Source organism: Bombina bombina, chromosome 9 (assembly GCF_027579735.1).
Source record: "Bombina bombina isolate aBomBom1 chromosome 9, aBomBom1.pri, whole genome shotgun sequence".
In the NCBI taxonomy this organism is placed as follows: domain Eukaryota; kingdom Metazoa; phylum Chordata; class Amphibia; order Anura; family Bombinatoridae; genus Bombina; species Bombina bombina.
The window spans coordinates 207,683,270-207,704,433 of NC_069507.1; the positions used below are offsets into that span (position 1 = coordinate 207,683,270).

The 21,164-nt window shown below is 33.5% G+C and overlaps 1 protein-coding gene across 1 annotated transcript in view; it reads right to left on the reverse strand.

The window, feature by feature from the left end:
• The window catches only part of TCERG1L (transcription elongation regulator 1 like), a 381,274-nt gene that overhangs the window by 289,839 nt on the left and 70,271 nt on the right, over positions 1-21,164 (reverse strand). Inside the window, exon 4 of the mRNA XM_053691741.1 lies at positions 4,964-5,161. Coding sequence (XP_053547716.1) covers positions 4,964-5,161 — 198 coding nt within the window. The remainder of the gene's footprint in view (positions 1-4,963; positions 5,162-21,164) is intronic.

Genomic DNA, 21,164 nt, shown 5'->3' on the forward strand with positions numbered 1-21,164 from the left:
TTCATTTTAGGGAGTGTGTCACATATTTAAAGACTAATTGTATTGAATAAAAAAAAAAGCTTAATAAATACATTTACTCTACAAGAAAGCTTTAAAGATGTTCAAGGATTTCCTTCATTCAACCAACTCACTGCCACTAAGAGGCTAATTTTTAGAGTAATCAATACAACATTTCCCTTTCTTAAATTCCATGAGCGGCCTTGCATGCCCATTGTCTATCATATGCTGCAGTCCCAGTAAGCTTTAATGAATATAGACAAGTGCTTCTCAGTCTTCAGCAATCACATAAATGTCTAAATTTAAAGGGTTTCCTTACCTGAACACAGGATCATTATTTAGTCACAATAATAGTTTTCCATTACAGAAAAATGAATATTGTTCTCTAAGCATTCTAAAGAGATACTAATTCAAAATTAAATCTGCCATAAAATACCTAATTAAATGTACATTCTGGTCAGAATTGAAATGCACATAGATGAATTACATATTTGGATAGAAATACATTTGCAATATAAATACACTGGCAAACCCCCTCTTTCCCTCTATCCCCTCTCCCCCCTCTTTCTTTCTAGGTGGTCAACCTTGTAATGTTATAAGTTTATTAAAACTGTTATATATAATTGATTTTCTCATTACAGATAATGCAATTATCAGAGACTTTGCACAATTTAACACCCAGTAACATGGGACATTTATTTATAATCCAGATATCTATTATACTTCATGCCAAACAGTCCGGTATGTCTTTGATATTGTATCTAATAAAAATCAACAACAACAAAATAAATATAGTACACTGGCAAAATATTCTAGTAAAAGTTATCACTGTTTTAGTGTTAGCATTTTCTATGCATGTGTATGTGAAGCAAAGCTATATACAAGCATTTTGAATACTGCAGCTGATCAGAGAGCAAGTGGGGCTTGCATCATGTCAGCAATTCAAATAATCACCAGATGATACAAGCACCTTAGGCTTTCTGAGCAGGTGCTGTGTTCAAAATGGCGGTGTACGAAGAATACTTAAGTACACTCTTGAAACAGCCATAACTTTTATAAGATGTATTTATGCTGATACATGTACAGTATATTGCAAAAATGTTTCTATTCAAAACTGAAATACACAAATGTGCATTCCAATTTTGTCTGGAATGTTCCTTTAAAGGGACATTAAACACTAAGGGCTATTTTCAAAGTGGAATGCTATTTAACTCTACCACTCAAGCGTTAACTGTGCTAGAAGTAAGCTTTTTGCACACATTAGGTTGTGCTTGTATAAAGAGTTGAGAGCAAACAGTTTTCATTCGCACACTGACCGGACACATTTAAAAAGTAGAACTTAGAACATTGTGTGCATGATAACCTATTCCCCAGTAGAAGTCAATGGAGCCAAAAAAGGGGAAAAACCTAACACCCTACCCGGGAGCAAACACGATTGCATATTCGCAAGTGCGCAAACCTTACATGAAAATATATATGAATATTTCACATTCCAATATTCTTCACATAGAAAATGATGTTCTATGTATTCATAAATACATATTTCTACATATATCTTATGGTATTTTGGTAAAATATATATTTATATATATATAGATTGTAAGTTCTATATGGCCCTTAAAGGGACAGTATACACTCATTTTCATATAACTGCATGTAATAGATACTACTATAAAGAATAAGATGCACAGATACTGATATAAAAATCCAGTATAAAACTGTTTAAAAACTTACTTAGAAGCTCTCAGTTTAGCTCTGTTGAAAAGGTAGCTGGAAAGCCCACTGCAAATGGGAAATAAGATACTCCCCCCTCCCACTTCTTATGCATATGAAAAGACCCTTTACACAAACAGGAGCAAGCTGGAGAAGGTAGCTGACGGTATTCACATAAAACTTTGGGGCTTGGTTAGGAGTCTGAAAATCAGAGCAATGTTATTTAAAAATAAGCAAAACTATACATTTAAAAAAAAAAAAAAAAACTTTATGGGCTATATAAATAGATCATCTACAATACATTTATGCAAAGAAAACAATAAGTGTATAATGGCCCTTTAATTCCTCCTGTATGTGTTTGTAATATTTTGTCTTGTCTCTTACAAGTTTTATAATCATTGTTTTATTTAAATGAATTGTACCCATGGACAGTGCTGCAGAATATGCTGGTGCTTTATAAATAAAGTATAATAATAATAATAATATAGATGATTATATATAGTCGTAGATATATAAAGATATATATAGCAATATCTATTTTAAATACATAGAACATATTCTGTTATGTGCAGAACATTGGAATGTGAAATATTTACAGCAAATACACAGCATAACACTTTATTAAATATGAATATAGCATAAATATGCTTTTTCATGTTTTCATCTATTTAACTGCAAAGGGCTCCAATGCACATATATATATATATATATATATATATATATATATATATATATATATATATATATATATATATGTGAACATATGTATTTACTGTACATGTTTATGTGTATATATATCTGTAAAAATATATATATATATATATATATATATACACATATTAATACATAAAAACATATGCACATACACATTGACATATATATATATATATATATATATACAATATATATATATATATATATGTACATACATATCCATCTTCAGATATTTATATATATGTATCTCAGTGTTAAAGCCTTTTGCCTGCCTTTTTTTTCTAACACCTGAGACCTCATATTTGAGACTTTATAACTTTTTTGTGCAATATTCTTTTTGAATAATTTTTATTAGATAGTGTTGTTAGGAGTATAACTGTACGTTTGACTGTATTTTTTATGTGTTCTGTTAGACGTTTTTGTATTGCAAAACAGTTAACCAGAGCTCTGAGGTTGCACTAACCCCACGTGATTTAACTACAATTGCACTAAATCGAGCATGTTTACTTTCAATGTGTGTTATGAGTGAAAAACCCGACACACACAAACAGCCGTGATAAACCCCTTATCGCTCCCACTTAACTGGTACTGCTATACTTGTAATCTGTCCTTAAATAAATGCTAACTAGAATGATGCATCCAAAGAAAAGATTAGTCTGAGAATAACAAGTAGATGTATTTTTTAAAGTTTCATTAGTTGTTTAATTATTGACAAAATGAAAGTAAAGTTTTAATGTCTATAAAACAATGAGAACTGCCATGTATAAAACTTAGGTTACTTTCTCTTCTGTGGCCAATGAGAAACAGTTATAAATAGGTTACCAGAGTGTGCAGCCATTGGCTATGTATAATATAAACATGTTCTGCACTTCCATTTTCAATGGGAAATAAAATGCTCACAATGTCAAAATGGAATTACAGGAAAAGGGGACAAAATATATAATGAAAGTATATTATAGAGCATTTTTATATATAAAATTTATTATTTTATATTAGCATAGCATCTCAAAGTGGTTATAGTCTCTTTAAGTATAGAAACTTTTTAAATGTCCAATAATTATTTATTTTGCCTGTTTTTCTTGGTATTTACTTCAACTAATTTAGTTTTTTACACTCCCAAAAGAAAATGGAGTGGGCATTACATATTGAAAGGAACATTAAATGTTCATGATTCAGACAGAACACACAATTATTCCTTTCTTTTATTAAACAAAATGTTCAATTGGTATCTATTATCAATTTGACTTATTTCTCTTATCATCTTTTACAAAATCTTAGCTCCTTTCCATGAGAGCATACTGAGGTAGGCTCATGAACTTTTACACACCTTAAAGAATTACATGACAGCAATATTTTTTACAATTTTTGTAATCCTTTTATACATATAGTGCCCCATTTATTATGTGCCAGATGGACAAGGTTTGCTGTCATAAAGCTTGTACACCCTACCTTGCGGCAAGAGGGCAGCAACTGCTACCCACATTTAAAACTGCCCAAGATCCTGCTTGTGCAATGCCGCTCACTGCAGGGGCTGTCAATCATCGCAATCAGATCAGGTTGATTGAAATTCACCATGCTTTAGGTGGCCGAGAGGTTAAGTAGCAGCATACTTATGGGCCCCAAAGCTAAATAAGCAGCTTAACAGATTGGGCCCATAGTACATAGATGTACATAAATTGTATTGACCAATCATAATAAGATCCCTTAATTTTGTATGCTGCAGTTTACCAGATCTTGCTACAGGCTACAATGAAATTGTTCAAATCTGTACAGCAAATAAATTACATGTGGCTTCTTACTGAGGAGAGCAGCAACAACAACAACAGGTAAATTTATGCAAGTAGGATTTCCTGGGGGGTAACCATGCTCTGTATCTGCTAATTCTTGCAAATTTGTAAGTGTTTTTTAAATGTTTTGTTTGTTCAACCCTGGGGTTCTGGAGCCACTATTTAGCCCTTTAGTGCTTTAAATCTGGTCCTCCCCTTCCTCATCCCATACTTTGAAGGCTATGTCTATATGCAGGGCAGTGGCATTAAACTTATTGAAATAATATTCATTTAAAGAACCCTACCGAATACAACAGATTTGTAAAAAGAGTGAGAACTCTTGTTCATTGGGTCATACAATGTTATATTCAAGTATGCTCTAATTTATGTTCAATTTAAAAGCTTATCCAGTAATTTATCTACTAAATTCAATAAGCCTCTCAGCTGTTTACCATTTAGCAAGTAAAAGAAAATTATTAATCAACAGCATATGTATTATTTTCCTGTAAAATCAATTGTTCAATATAAAATGTATCGAAGGCTGTTTGATTATTCCAGGAGATATAATGTCCTGCTTTCTGGTATGATAATGCTATTCTTTATATAGTTTGGTTTCTCAGTGTTTCCGTTAGATGATTAATGACATAAGTAATGCAAAGCAATTTTAAATAGTAATGATGTTATGGAATTGTGGTCTGCTAAAAGCCAATTACAAAACCATTTCTCTTAGATCAACACCTTATCGAAATTCAATAGATAAAATTATTTCTTACCTGGCAAATGGGGGCCTATAAATGGTATCTTGATTGGTGACAAAGTCAGCATATGGCAAGTTTGAAGTGATGGAGAGGATAATCCATGAGATGCTTCTGATTCTACAGCCATTAATGTCGTAGGAGGAGGAGCCACTGCACCAACCAATGTAATAGCCTGATTGGTTCCAGCTTGCTTAACACCTCCCTGATAAGTACCTGTAAAATTGTTAAAAATGTGCTTGAGAAAAAAATTCAGTTTAATTGTATTGCTTCTTTCAATTGGCTTTAGAATTTTGTAAATAATGTCAATAAAATAATAAGTAAATAGTGAAATAATTACATATATATATTTAAGTACAAATGAAACCACCAGCAGCCGCTAGCAGCAATGCAGCAAAAGGTGCTTCGTTGCAGGCTTGCATAAGCAAGCTTGCCACCAATAGTTAAGAAGCAGCGGTCATTAGACCGCTGCTTCCAAACCTGCACGCCAGCCCTAAGTTGGCGGACCAAAATCACCCTGATCAAGTCCGACCGGGGTGATTAACAGCCTCTGCTGGCGCGCGATTAGCTGCGCATTAGCAAGGGGCAGCATTGCACCAGCAGCTGCTCGTGCAATGATAAATGCAGGCAGAGTATTGCTACTCGCTGGCCGCCGGTACCGGGCGGATAGGTTCGCTGGGGCGAGCCTTGTCTGCCAGGTGATTCTTAAATGTAGGCCAATTAAGTATTTATTTGAAGTGTGAAGGCCTTCATTTTGTATTTTTTATTGCAGAATAAAGAAATAACTTTATTTTGGGTATTATCAATGGATAAACTTTTGCCTCCCTAACAGTCAAGGGTGTTAAAAGATTCATTAAATTTAAAATTTCAAAAAACATGTTTCATTAATGAAAGTATAACATTATTAGAATATACATACATTTTTTATTTTGCTGCCTTTTGCTATAAAATACGTCTACAAATTGTACGTGTTCCACTTTCTTTCGCCCTTGTCCAACCCCCTCCCTCACTTTGATTTACTAGTAATTTAAAACTTGTAAGGTGGATTATCAATTTTGCACCAGTAATTATGATAGGAAAAACATTTTTTTGCAGTATTTATAATAGGTAGTTTAGGTGTGACCATTATTTAGTACATTGAAATATATATTTATTTTCTTGAGAATAGAAAGCAATACATGTCTGGTTATCTAAATATATGTTTAGTTAAAGGGACAGTCAAGTCCAAAAAAAACTTTCATGATTTGATAGGGCATGTAATTTTAAACAACTTTCCAATTTATTTTTATAACCAATTTTGCTTTGTTCCCTTGGTATTCTTAGTTGAAAGCTAAAGCTAGGAGGTTCATATGCTAATTTCTTAGACCTTGAAGGCCACCTCTAATCTGAAAGCATTTTAACAGTTTTTCACCAGTAGAGGGCATTAGTTCATGTGTTTCTCATAGATAACATTGAGCTTATGCACATGAATTTACAGAGGAGTGACCACTGATTGGCCAAAATGCAAATTTGCCAAATGAACTGAAATAAGGGGGCAGTCTGCAGAGGCATAGATACAAGGTAAATACAGAGGTAAAACATGTAGTAATATAACTGTGTTGGTTATGCAAAACTATGGAATGGGTAATAGAGGGATTATCTATATTTTTAAACAACAAAAATTCTGGTGTTGACTGTCCGTTTAATTATTATTAATTAAATAAGCTAATCATATGCTAAACCACCTTAAGGGATGAGAAGAAGGCAGTTAGACCCAATCACTTTTTTGCACTGCACATATGCAAACACGCTCAAATCCTATTCTTTTCACATATAAAGTTACATTATCATGAAGTATACAACTTGTGCTTATATTATGCCTAAACGTGGTGTGATTTTAACTGAAAATTATATCTTGATCTATACAATATTTATGAAATGGTCACTATTATTCCTAATTAACCAGTTGTCTGCTTCTAGAGAAACTTTTCCAAAGCAATGTTTCTGCAAACTTTCCTGTTCACCATTATTCCTCGAGGATTAAAGATGTTGGAAACTCTTGCCAAAAAAGCCATCATTATCATTTATTTATAACAATATTCTCTGCAGTTTTACTACAAGGGGTATAGTGGTGGTGACAAGATATGTATTACAGAGTTACAAACACATTTAAACAGACCAGTATAAAGAAGATAATAGCTTTGCTTATGAGTTTTAAATCTCAGCTCACTAATATGAATTCAATTACCCAGCGGACTCTACAAGATAGAATAGAAATAGCTTACAGACTAACAGCATTTCCACTGCTTTTTCTAACTCATTTTGTCTCCTTTTTGACATTTCTACTAAAGTTATTACAAAAGGAAGAGATCCAAAAATTGAGATTCATGTCAACAGCAAGAGTTGTCTTAAGTCAGGGATTACGCTAAACCTTTGGAATGACCTTGGAATGACCTCTTCAAATTTCTCAACAAATAATTCCTTAAAATTATTTTTACATTTTGGTAATATTAAAAGAAAAAAAAAAGAAAAGCATAATTTAGCCAACAATATAACCCCCCCCACCCAAAAAAATAAATAAAAATCAACGACTAGTAAATGTGTCAATTGACTGTAAACTAATTGTATGGTTTTTGCATATGGAAAAAAATGCATTGTTTCAAAATGAATGGTTTGCTTCTCTATGCTAAATTAAAATATGCTGTTAATTTTTTCAAAATATTTCTTTAATGCCTATACTGGTCTACAAAATAGTGTTTTATCTATTTTAAGAGATGTTTTGCAATATATTGCAGTTGTGTCTGCAAGCAAAGCCTGCGGCTTATTGAATGCCAGGTTGTTATTGATAGTTCTGCAGAACAGTCATGGAATGCCTGTATACAGCATTTTATAGCATGAAAACAGAATTACAAATCAAAGGAAACCTGTGAAAATGCAGACCTAGGTTTCCAATGTAGGTCAACTGCATAGTCTATTAAAACAACTATTTAAGTTGTCTTTTTTGCCCTTAAATGAGTTTGAGGGACATAACAAATTAACAAAACATACATTGTAAATGGGAAGCATTCTAGAATAAATCTACAGGTTTTATCAATAAGGAGTAGTAATCTGCTATGGGTTGTTTTCAAGAATGGTATCTTTCATGAAAAAAAACACCAGGATTCTCACTGCCTTACAGTCTTAAATGTCATTGTTAAATAAATATGAATAAATATCAGTCTGGATGCACAAAACACTTTCACGTGTTTCTGCACAGGACCAGCAGTGCTCTGTGGCTCTGAGAAGTACTTTATAGCTTTAACCTTTTTTTCTGAGTTAAACATATAAAGTTGGAGCATTTCTAGTGTTAGCATTACATACTCTATAACAAATTAGAGCATGTCATTTTATTTTTTTAATATTATGGCCCTTTAAAATTAGAATTTGATCTTATCCTTTGCATGATAACAATAATTAAATATAAATTGTGATTTAGAAATATTTCCTTTATCTGTGATAATATTAGATGATCTGTGGTTTAACATATACCTATGTATAAAGACTAGACCATCCTGGTTACCGGTGTGTGGTCTGACTGCAATGCACGATTAGGCGAGGAAGGAGAGGTATATGGAGACTAAGGTATCCTCCGGTCTCTAATAACCCGACCCTTCCAGATGTATTGCTTTCTCTAGGTAGCAAGGATTAGACTGCCGAGAGCTCCTGTCAATAGCGTCAGGCGGTATGCTGCAGACCACAGGGAAATCTGCTGCTAGGATTAGTAGCCTAATTGGACTGCTACATTGGAAAAAAGGCCCCAATTTGAATAAGGGAGAATTGATAGCGGTCAGATGCAGGATGTGTATCAAAGGGCTGGCCATATTCAAAGAACAGTAAAGACCATGAGTTAAAGCCTGGAACATATCCCTTAAGGATAGGAAAATTGAGCCCTTCACTGGTGAGCCTGAATAATAAAGAAGGGTTATCATTAGAGGTACTTGTGCCATAAAACATATTTCCTTTTTGGGTGTCCCCCTCTGAAAAGAAAAGATTCCCCTAAAAACCTAGAGTAATCTGATTGATGGTGTCTTCTAAGTTGGGTGCAGCCTTAAAGAAAAAAGTTGCTCATTAGGGAAAGGGATGGTCACTGGCATTGTTTCATATTACCCCAAGACAAAAATATGGATTTACTATTTTACTAAGTTGGTGGGGTAAATGGAAAGTTACCTATTAATTCCTACTGTACCAAAAGCTCAGGATATTGCCTAGAAGAAATTGCTTAGGGGGTCTAGAATATAACTTTTGGTTCAACAAATTGAAAAATTGAAAAAGATTCCTCCTACTACTACTTCTAATATATAAGAGGTAAGAGAAGAAGGGAAGGAGACAAATGAGGGGAGATGAAGAAAAAATAAAAGTTGGAAGGTTTATCTATCTATGTAGATAGTGTGGCAAGTTGAAACTCCATTTTAAAATTTCCTCTTAATAAGGGTTAAATCAACACCAATATCATTAATAGAAGTTTAGTGATAAAATATGTTGAATGGTTAACAGGACAGCCTCATACTTGAAATACTGCATATAAAAAATCTGAAGTTTTGCACTTGTAGAAGAAACAGACAAAGAAAAAGCAAGAAAAAGAAAAATGAATACTTTAAATACAATTGTTTTTTGTCACTAGATGATATTATGCAATAATAATTTAAGACTGACTGTACTGGATTTATATAGAGGATATAAGATTTTTCTTTACTGAGGATTGTAATTTTGTCTCTGTATTAAAAAGTTAAAATTATATTGTTGGGTAATATACTGTATCTTGAGTGTACCTTCCAGAGAAGTGACCTGCAGAAAGAAAGGCTCAAGGTGGAAATACTATACATAATCTATTAAGGCTGATTGTGCCTTCTCTTTACTGAGGTCTGTATTTTGATTTAGTGGTTGAAAGTTGAAAATATATAGGGCCAGATTATGAGTGGAGCATTTAGCGATATTGCAAGAGCGTTAGTTGTGCTAGAAGTAAACGTTCTGCGTGCGTCGGATAGCGCTCGTATTACAAGTTGAAAGTAAAAAGTTATCACTCTCGCACTAACCCGATGCGTGCAAACATCTTACTTCTAGCACAATTAGAATATCAAGCGCGTGGTAACCTATTTCCCCATAGAAGGGCGATAAACCGACATGAAAATATGAATATTTCACATTCCATTGTTCCTTACATAGAAGAATATGTTCTATTTATTAATAAATACATATTTCTAAATAAAATATGATGGTATTTTTAAACAATATATATCTATACCTATATATATATATATATATATATATATATATATATTATAATATATATATATATATATATATATATATGATTATATATAGGTATAGATATATACATATATATAAATATATATATATATATAAATATATATATTTAAGAATATCTGCTACGTGCAGAACATTGGAATGTGAAATATTTACAGTAAATACACACTATAAGACTTTATTAAATGTAAATATGAATATTGCATAAATATGAATTTTCATGTTTTCATCTTACCTGCAAAGGACTACAATGCACTTCTATATATGTATATATATATAGTAACGTTCATGGAAGAAGCACTCACTGGTCTGGCCAAATCTGTGACAACAAGAAAAACTTTTGTTCAAGTGTGACGTTTCGGGACAGAACCAGTGCCTTCCTCTGACAAACAAACAGTGCAAACATACGGCCTTTTAACAGGCACCTGGAAACACTACCCTAAGAGAACAGCCAATCATAACCGTTCATAAAATACACCCCGTAAGTAACCAATGTAAACATCACGATATGAATGACATAAATTAACCATGTGAAATATAGTTTAAAACATTGTGAAATTTAATATCAGATTGATACCACAACAACACTCTCAGTGGAGTGATCAGTGCCAATCGTGCTCATAAAAACAACAGCAACCTACATGTGTACAAACATAAATAGAACAAGAATAAATAAAGAGAACAAATGTGTATCTCGTTACACGACCAATCGTCTGGAAGCCTGTATAATCAGTCAATCATCTACAAGCGTGTGCGTGTCAGTAAGACCTACCATGCCCTATATGTTGGTAACCAGGGCCTGTAACTAGGGACTCATCACATACAGATGTTTGGAAAAAGGGATCAAATCAGCAAATGATCTAAGTCCTGCTGTCAGTCCGCAAAGATACATCCCTCAGAACTTCATATAGTGCAATACCCTATCAACACTTAAGTTCCTAGAAGCTTAGATGCCCCTAACACCGCACGAGTTAAGCGCAGAATGGAAGGCGGGACAGGATGAAGTATTCACATTTCACACCCCGTTACGCCATTGGGCACTGACCATAATGTGGGCGTGGACATTGTGTATGTAAACACCACTTTATACATTAGATTTCTTTTTCTGAACTATTGCTGTAGCAATCTCAGGAATATATACTATCAGGAAGCTGATTGTTAACTATTTTTCGAGAATTACGGGCTCTTTGAAGTTTTTTAAAATATTTTAAAGTTTGTTTTTTTTTGTTTTGTTTTCTCAGTGATCACGTTCACTAGTTTGTGCACACACTAGCTACATTTTTATATATTTTTTCCATCTTTTTGAAACATCACCATTTTTGAAGGAATTATATATTTTGGAAATATATTTTTGTGTGGACTTTATTTTTCCTTGCTTTACCTTTGGATTTTAAGTTTTCTCACGGATTGAACTACCTCCCACTAATTTGGACTGTCACCACTATTATCTAGAGATCACATAATTTCCCCACACCATTCTGTTTTCTAACTGCTATATTTATACTGTTATTTTATTAGAACATTTAGTATTTGTTATACAGCTGTTATATCATTGTCCCCCTTCTTGTATATGTGAAGATCTTGTCAGATAGACTTCACACATTTTAAATGTTTTAGGTTTATACCGTAATATTGTTTTTAAGATAATTCCAATATTGATATGGATCCATATTTTCTTATGTAACTTGTATTAAATTGTGATATTTTATTTGGAAAAACGTATGCTCTGTGCCATTTATTGTTCCTATCGAGCAATTCTCTACTGTAATATACATTTAATTTCAAAAACTTGCATTTAAACCTGCATTTTTAGTGAATGTTATTATAACCCCCAGCCCAAAGCGATATACGCTTGGACTTCACACATTCAATAAACTTACTAACATATTGGATAGGACTAACACAACCTCTGTGGTCCATCTTCACATTGTATTTCTATGTTTATACATGTATATATGTCTGTAAATACATATATACAGATCTAAATACATAAATGCATTTATATACTTAGATAGACATTTATATATATATATATATATATATATATATATATATATATATATATATATATATATACAAATACAAAATTTGTTTTTTTAGCACACCTTACAAAAAGTTTAAATCAACATCTGGGAGTGCTGCCAATATGACCCAGTAATTATACAAACAAAGAGGTATCAGCGCACATCCATTTTCAAAAGCACAACATATTTTTTACTGCTGCAAAAAATTGCCTGCATATACATCAAGAGACAACTATTCTTTTTTAAATAATATTGGGAACTTAGTCACACAATATGGCCATATTTTGCTTAGCCAGTCACCGCTTACAAGGTGCCCCAATTTGACTGGTCCTACTCTAAGTCCTTTTGCCACAGAGGGCTGAAACATTCCTGCTTTTACTCTTCATAATAGAATGAGACTCCCTGGCTTTTTATTCACAACTCTTTAACACTGTAATGAGCACACCTGAACTTGGGTGGGGTGCTTAAACCACTTGTTATTTATTTTTTGCTAATTTTTTATAACAGTTGCTTATGCACAATTTATACACATTTTTTATATAGTAATAGTGGCACTCTCCATTTTTTATATATATATATATATATATATATATATATATATATATAGATACATATACATATGTAGACATGTATATGTATGTATCTCTATGTTAAAGCCCTTTGTCTGCCATTTCTTTTTATAATACCTGAGACCTTACTTATATATTTAAGCACTTCTAACAATAGAAAGAGCACACAGAATTGTGCCACAAAGAAAGGATTTGAAGGGATTAAAAATAGCTAGGCCAGTAATATTCAAGGTGCTGAATATTCAGGACAAATTGAATATTATGAAAGCTTTTAGACTACAAAAGAATGTGTTTATAGAAGGGGAAAATATTTTACTGTTTAACCCTTTAAGGACACAGCTTTCAGTTTGCTCAATTGTTTTATGACGGAAAAATTCCGTCATATGTCCTTAAGAGGTTAATATTTTTTTTTTATGAGACATCAAGCAAAAGAAAATAACTAACACCTATTTGCACTAAATTGTAGTCAAGAGGGGAGGGGAGTTAGATTGCTGTACCCAGCAAGATTAGTCTAAAGATGGATAAATGCTCGTATTTGAAACAGTACAAGAGATATCAGAATATTTAGAGGGGGAAGTGAAATAATAATGTTACTTACTTTGGACTAGTCTTTTTTTTTATTTATTTTTTATTTAATTAAAAAAGTATGTATGGCTGGATGTTTATATATTGGATCTTAAAGGGACACTGAACCCAATTTTTTTATTTTGTGATTCAGATAGAGCATGCAATATTAAGCAACTTTCTAATTTGCTCCTATTATCATTTTTTTTTGTTCTTTTGCTATCTTTATTTGAAAAAGAAGGCATCTAGGCTTTTTATTTGGTTCAGACTCTGGAGAGCACTTTTTTATTGGTGGATGAATTTATCCACCAATCAGCAAGAACAACCCAGGTTGTTCACCAAAAATGGGCCGTCATCTAAACTTATATTCTTGCTTTTCAAATAAAGATACCAAGAGAATGAAAAAAATTGATTATAGGAGTAAATTAGAAAGTTGCTTAAAATTTCATGCTCTATCTGAATCACAATTGAATAAATTTGGGTTCAGTGTCCCTTAAAAGATAGAGTTTTATTTATTAAACAGAAAGAAAAAGGTTGAGGTTTTTTTTTCTTCTCTCTCTTTCTGCTGTCCTTTGGTATCATGGCATGTTGGAGGCTTTTGTGTCTCCAATAAAAAAAAAAACAGTTTTGAAACACCTATCCAGACATAGTATAAATTCATGAATCTCATTTAAATGCTTGAGAGACTGAAAAGTTAATAAAAGTATGGGTTAGGGAAGTAATATATACTTTTTTGAAGAAAGAAAGAAAGAAAGAAAGAAAGAGAGAAAGAAAGAAAGAAGTTATTAATTTAATTAAAAAAATCTTTAGATTATGAGCTAGGAAGATGTGATATAGATAAAGACGAAAGATATATAACTCTGGAAATAAAAACTGAGCATGTTTTATTTAATATTCATGGACCCAATACTAGAGAAATTTATTTTTGGGAGAATATAAAAAAAAGCTATTAGAATATACTAATAAAAATCAGCCATGCGAAATTTACTTTTTTCATTTTGGGGTGGGTTATTATTTTTAGATTAGGGCTTGGGCATTTCCTAAAAGAGCTGAATTGGCTGATTTGAACAACCAATAGAATTCCAGAAGCTCTCATCTTAGTGGCTGTTTTGAACAGCCAATAGGATTTCAGTAGCTCATCCTATTGGCTGATTTGAATTTCCAAAATCAAATCAGCCAATAGGAATGCAAGGAACGCCATTTTGAATAGCGTACCTTGCATTGAAGATTCAGTGTACGGCGGCGACCGTATAAAGAGGATGCTCTGTGCCGGATGTCTTCAGGATGGATCCGCGCCGCCGGGATGAAGATAGAAGATGCCGCCTGGATGACGATAGAAGAGGCCACCTGGATGAGGATTTGCCGCCTGAATGAAGATAGACGAGGCCGCCTGGAAGAAGACTTTTCGCCGCCTGGATGAAGATCATTCAAGCAGGACTTCAAAAACTGTAAGTGGATCTTCGGGGTTAGTAATAGGTTTTTTAAGGGTTTTTGGGTGGGTTTTTTTTTTAGTTTAGGGTTTGGGATTATCCTAAACAAGCTAAATGCCCTTTTAAGGGCAATGCAAAAGAGCTAAATGCCCTTTTAAGGGCAATGCTCATTCAAATGCCCTTTTCCGGGCAATGGGTATCTTAGGTTTTTTAGATAGTTTTTTTATTTTGTGGGTTTGGGGGGGGGGTGGAGGTTTGTAATGTTAGTGGGTCATTGTATTTTTTTTCAGGTAAAAGAGCTGTTTAACTTAGGGCAATGCCCTACAAAAGGCCCTTTTAAGGGCTATTGGTAGTTTATTCTAGATTACGTTTTTTTATTTTGGGGTGTTTTTAAATGGGTATTAGAATAGGAATATTTTTATTATTTTAGATAATTTGTTTGTTATTTTGTGTAATATATTTTTTTCATTTTGGGGTGGGTTTTTATTTTTAGATTACGGCTTGGGCATTTCATAAAAAAGCTGAATGCCTTTTTAAGGGCAGGAAAAATAGCTAAATGCCCTTTTAAGGGCAATGTCCATACAAATGCCCTTTTCAGGGCAATGGGTAGATTAGGTTTTACTTTATTTTTATTTTGTGGGTTTGGGGGGTGGGGGGTTGTATTCTGTTAAGGGGTGTTTGTTTTGTTTTGTAGCTAAAGAGCTGTTAACTTTAGGGCAATGCCCTACAAAAGGCCCTTTTAAGGGCCCACAAAAGACTCTTTTAAGGGCCCTTGGTAGTTTATTCTAGATTAGGCTTTTTTATTTAGGGGTGGGTATTTTTTTTAAAGTTTATTAGAATAGGAATCATTTTTATTGTTTTAGATAATTTTGTTTGTTATTTTTTGTATTGGTATTTTTTTTTATTTTTTTGTAATTTTAGTGTTTGTTATTTTTTTGTAATGTTAGGTTTTTTTATTTTTTGTAATGTTCGTTTTTAGTGTAAGGCAGCTTAGGTTTTATTTCACAGGTAAGTTTGTATTTATTTTAACTAGGTAGTAAGTAAATAGTTAATAACTATTTACTAACTAGTCTACCTAGTTAAAATAAATACAAATTTACCTGTGAAATAAAAATAAAACCTAAGCTAGCTACAATATAACTATTAGTTATATTGTAGCTAGCTTAGGTTTTATTTCACAGGTAAATATGTATTTAGTTTTAAATAGGTATTATTTAGTTAATAATAACTTTAATTTAGCTTTATTTTAATAATTTTAAAGTAAGGGGGTGTTAGTGTTAGGGTTACGTTAGGGGTTAATAGTTTAATTTAGGTTGTTGCGATGTGGGGGGCTGAAGGGTTTAGGGGTTAATAGCTTTATTTAGTGGTGATGTTGGGGAGCGGCAGAATAGGGGTTAATATATTTATTATAGTGTGGGCGATGTTGGGGTGCAGGGGAATAGGGGTTAATAACTTTAGTATAGTGGCGGCGATATCGGGAATGGCAGATTAGGGGTTAATAGTTTTATTTAGGTGGCAGCAATATTGGGAGCGACAGATTAGGGGTTAATAACATTAAATAGGTGTCAGCGATGTTGGGGGCGGCAGATTAGGGGTGTTTAGATGTGAGGTTTATGTTAGGGTGTTAGGTTTAAACATAATATTTTTTTCCCTATAGACATCAATGGGGCTGCGTTACGTAGCTTTTCATTTCGTGCTTCAGGTGTTAGGTTTTTTTCTAACCCGCTCTCCCCATTGATGTCTAATGGGAAAGCGTGCACAACCACGTCAAAACAGCACTTGAATTGTGTGTGGTATGGAGCTTAAAACCACCATATCGCACACACAAGCCGGCTATTTGAAAACTTGTAAAGGCTGCGCTATAGAGGGTTAAATAACGCAACTTTTGTTGCGTTTGTTAATTTCCCTATAGTGCGCATAACTTGTAATCTAGCTGTCATTGTGGCAAGGGACTTTAATATAGTCCACAAACCACACATAAAACATATATTTTTCCACTTAAAATTGAACTTTTATTAGGTATAGTTAGAAAAGGCAGCATAAATAGAAATTGTATCTAGCGTGCCAGAAAAATAGTTAAAAACACAACTCTGTAACTGTGACTTGTATAAAGTACTTCAATATTGCTGATTTTAGGTAGTTTATCACATATGAGGAGGAGGGGAAAAATCAACGATATTGGGTAAATTTAAAAGCCTCTATTTAGGAACTGTGTCCTGTATTGCCCTATATTAGGGTAGATAAGCCATCTTTTTACACTAAATAAATTATAAATCCCTTCCCCATCCTTCCCACAATATGTCCCAAATGTTACAACAAATATTACAACAACAAATAAAATTATCAATTAGTAAATAGTCTGAAATTAACAGAGTGCAGTTAAAATAAACACAAAGCTCCTCATGTTTATTTTAACTGCACTCTATTTTATGTGGAAAATGAGCATACTTTTCCCTATTTTCTTAATAGGTTTTTGTTCTTTGATTTAAATGTTGTAACATGCTCTAAGCACACTCCCAGCCAGTTACCTCCTTCTATAATATAGACAACAAGGTCAGCTGGGAGCAAATAGCATTTTTGCATTTTCCAGCAAATCTGGAATCACCTTCCTTTGTTTTGTTATAGTCAACAAACCATTGTTAGATAGATCAAAACTATCCAAGACAATAATAAATAGGCTGATAAGTAAAAAGCAAAAAATCAAAGAAACCAAAGTTATGACTTTGCCCTACTGCTAGAAAACATACCTGTTTGTCTAAGGCCTATAAAACTTATTCCAGAATAGACATGTTTTTGGTCTCCAATGTATTGATTAATACGGTGGTATTAAGAAAAATATTCCAAATAACACTATCAGATCATGCACCTATTTTGTTGGACATTGAAGATTCCCTAATTATTTACATAAAAGAATTACATTTAGGAACTCTTTAATAAATAAATGGGCAGAATATAAAAAAATAATAAAAATTACTTGGATTGGATTGAAATTGATTGGGAGCCCTCAAAAACAGTTTTGAGGGGAGAAATACTGGCATATCTGGCAAAATATATATAAAAAATTAAAATAAAGATGCATAAAGTACAATTAGCAAATCAATTAACAAAATATGTATAGCAGGACCCAAATGAGCTAAATTGGAAAAAATATATAGAGGCAAAAAATGCAAAGGAAAAAGGATACATTTATGAGGAGGAAAAAACGACAATATAAAAAGACAGTGAATTTCATTATGAAGGGAACAAATCGGGAAAATACTTAGCAAGATTGGTTCAACAACAGAGATACAAAGGCATAATACCAGCAATAAGGGATGATGGAAAAAGGTATACTGATATAAAAGATATAAGCACAGTTTTTAAAATATTACAAGAAAATATATGCAGAGGGAATAGTAGATATATAGAAAGAGGAAAAGATCTGGAAAGACATTAATTTATGTAAATTAACAACTGACCAGTTAGAGATTTTAAATAATCCAATTTCAGAAGAAGAAGTTGCTGAGGTTATCATAAAATTACCCCTGAACAAAGCAGCTGGTCCGGATTAATTACCAAATGTATACTATAAATATTAGTACAAAATATAAATTCAACTTTAGTTAATTTGTTCAATATTTTTTTTTGTTTTTTTTTTAAAAAAAAGAACATCTAAATATTTTGCTGAATCCAAAATAATTTTATTATAAAAACCTGGAAAGGACCCAGAATCTATGGATTCATATCACCCAAGATCTTTATTAAATTCAGACTATAAAATACTAACAACATTTTTGGCTAATTGAAATCATCCCTTTATTCCATTTGATATATAAAGATTAGTCAGGTTTTGTCCAAAGGAGAACTGCAATTACTTATCTAAGGAAAACATAATTTATGTAAGAACTTACCTGATAAATTCATTTCTTTCATATTAGCAAGAGTCCATGAGCTAGTGACGTATGGGATATACATTCCTACCAGGAGGGGCAAAGTTTCCCAAACCTCAAAATGCCTATAAATACACCCCTCACCACACCCACAAATCAGTTTAATGAATAGCCAAGAAGTGGGGTGATAAGAAAAAAGTGCGAAGCATAAATATAAGGAATTGGAATAATTGTGCTTTATACAAAAAAATCATAACCACCACAAAAAAAGGGTGGGCCTCATGGACTCTTGCTAATATGAAAGAAATGAATTTATCAGGTAAGTTCTTACATAAATTATGTTTTCTTTCATGTAATTAGCAAGAGTCCATGAGCTAGTGATGTATGGGATAATGACTACCCAAGATGTGGATCTTCCACGCAAGAGTCACTAGAGAGGGAGGGATAAAATAAAGACAGCCAATTCCGCTGAAAAAAATCCACACCCAAAAATAAAGTTTAAATCTTACAAAGAAAAAAACTGAAAATATAAGCAGAAGATTCAAACTGAAACAGCTGCCTGAAGTACTTTTCTACTAAAGACAGCTTCAGAAGAAGAAAATACATCAAAATGGTAGAATTTAGTAAAAGTATGCAAAGAAGACCAAGTTGCTGCTTTGCAAATCTGATCAACCGAAGCTTCATTCCTAAACGCCCAGGAAGTAGAAACTGACCTAGTAGAATGAGCTGTAATCCTTTGAGGCGGAGTTTTACCCGACTCAACATAAGCATGATGAATTAAAGATTTCAACCAAGATGCCAAAGAAATGGCAGAGGCCTTCTGACCTTTCCTAGAACCGGAAAAGATAACAAATAGACTAGAAGTCTTTCGGAAATTCTTAGTAGCTTCAACATAATATTTCAAAGCTCTAACTACATCCAAAGAATGCAATGATTTCTCCTTAGAATTCTTAGGATTAGAATATCAGATATATGTTGTACTCACAGCGCTAGAAGGACAAGAATTCTTAGGATTAGGACATAATGAAGGAACCACAATTTCTCTACTAATGTTGTTGGAATTCACAACCTTAGGTAAAAATTTAAAAGAAGTTCGCAACACCGCCTTATCCTGGTGAAAAATCAGAAAAGGAGACTCACAAGAAAGAGCAGATAATTCAGAAACTCTTCTGGCAGAAGAGATGGCCAAAAGGAACAAAACTTTCCAAGAAAGTAATTTAATGTCCAATGAATGCATAGCTTGAAGAGCCCTCAGAACCAAATTCAAACTCCAAGGAGGAGAAATTGACTTAATGACAGGTTTTATATGAACCAAAGCTTGTACAAAACAATGAATATCAGGAAGATTAGCAATCTTTCTGTGAAAAAGAACAGAAAGAGCAGAGATTTGTCCTTTCAAGGAACTTGCAGACAAACCTTTATCCAAACCATCCTGAAGAAACTGTAAAATTCTCGGAATTCTAAAAGAATGCCAGGAAAAATGATGAGAAAGACACCAAGAAATATAAGTCTTCCATACTCTATAATATATCTCCCTAGATACAGATTTACGAGCCTGTAACATAGTATTAATCACAGAGTCAGAGAAACCTCTTTGACTAAGAATCAAGCGTTCAATCTCCATACCTTTAAATTTAAGGATTTGAGATCCTGATGGAAAAAAGGACCTTGCGACAGAAGGTCTGGCCTTAACGGAAGAGTCCACGGTTGACAAGAGGCCATCCAGACAAGATCCGCATACCAAAACCTGTGAGGCCATGCTGGAGCTACCAGCAGAACAAACGAGCATTCCTTCAGAATCTTGGAGATTACTCTTGGAAGAAGAACTAGAGGCGGAAAGATATAGGCAGGATGATACTTCCAAGGAAGTGACAATGCATCCACTGCTACCGCTTGAGGATCCCTGGATCTGGACAGATACCTGGGAAGTTTCTTGTTTAGATGAGAGGCCATCAAATCTATTTCTGGAAGTCCCCACATTTGAACAATCTGAAGAAATACCTCTGGGTGAAGAGACCATTCGCCCGGATGTAACGTTTGGCGACTGAGATAATCCGCTTCCCAATTGTCTATACCTGGGATATGAACCGCAGAAACTAGACAGGAGCTGGATTCCGCCCATACCAGAATTCGAGATACTTCTTTCATAGCCAGAGGACTGTGAGTCCCTCCTTGATGATTGATGTATGCCACAGTTGTGACATTGTCTGTCTGAAAACAAATGAACGATTCTCTCTTTAGAAGAGGCCAAGACTGAAGAGCTCTGAAAATTGCATGGAGTTCCAAAATATTGATCGGTAATCTCACCTCCTGAGATTCCCAAACCCCTTGTGCTGTCAGAGACCCCCACACAGATCCCCAACCTGTAAGACTTGCATCTGTTGAAATTACAGTCCAGGTCGGAAGAACAAAAGAAGCCCCCTGAACTAAACAATGGTGATCTGTCCACCACGTCAGAGAGTGTCGTACAATCGGTTTTA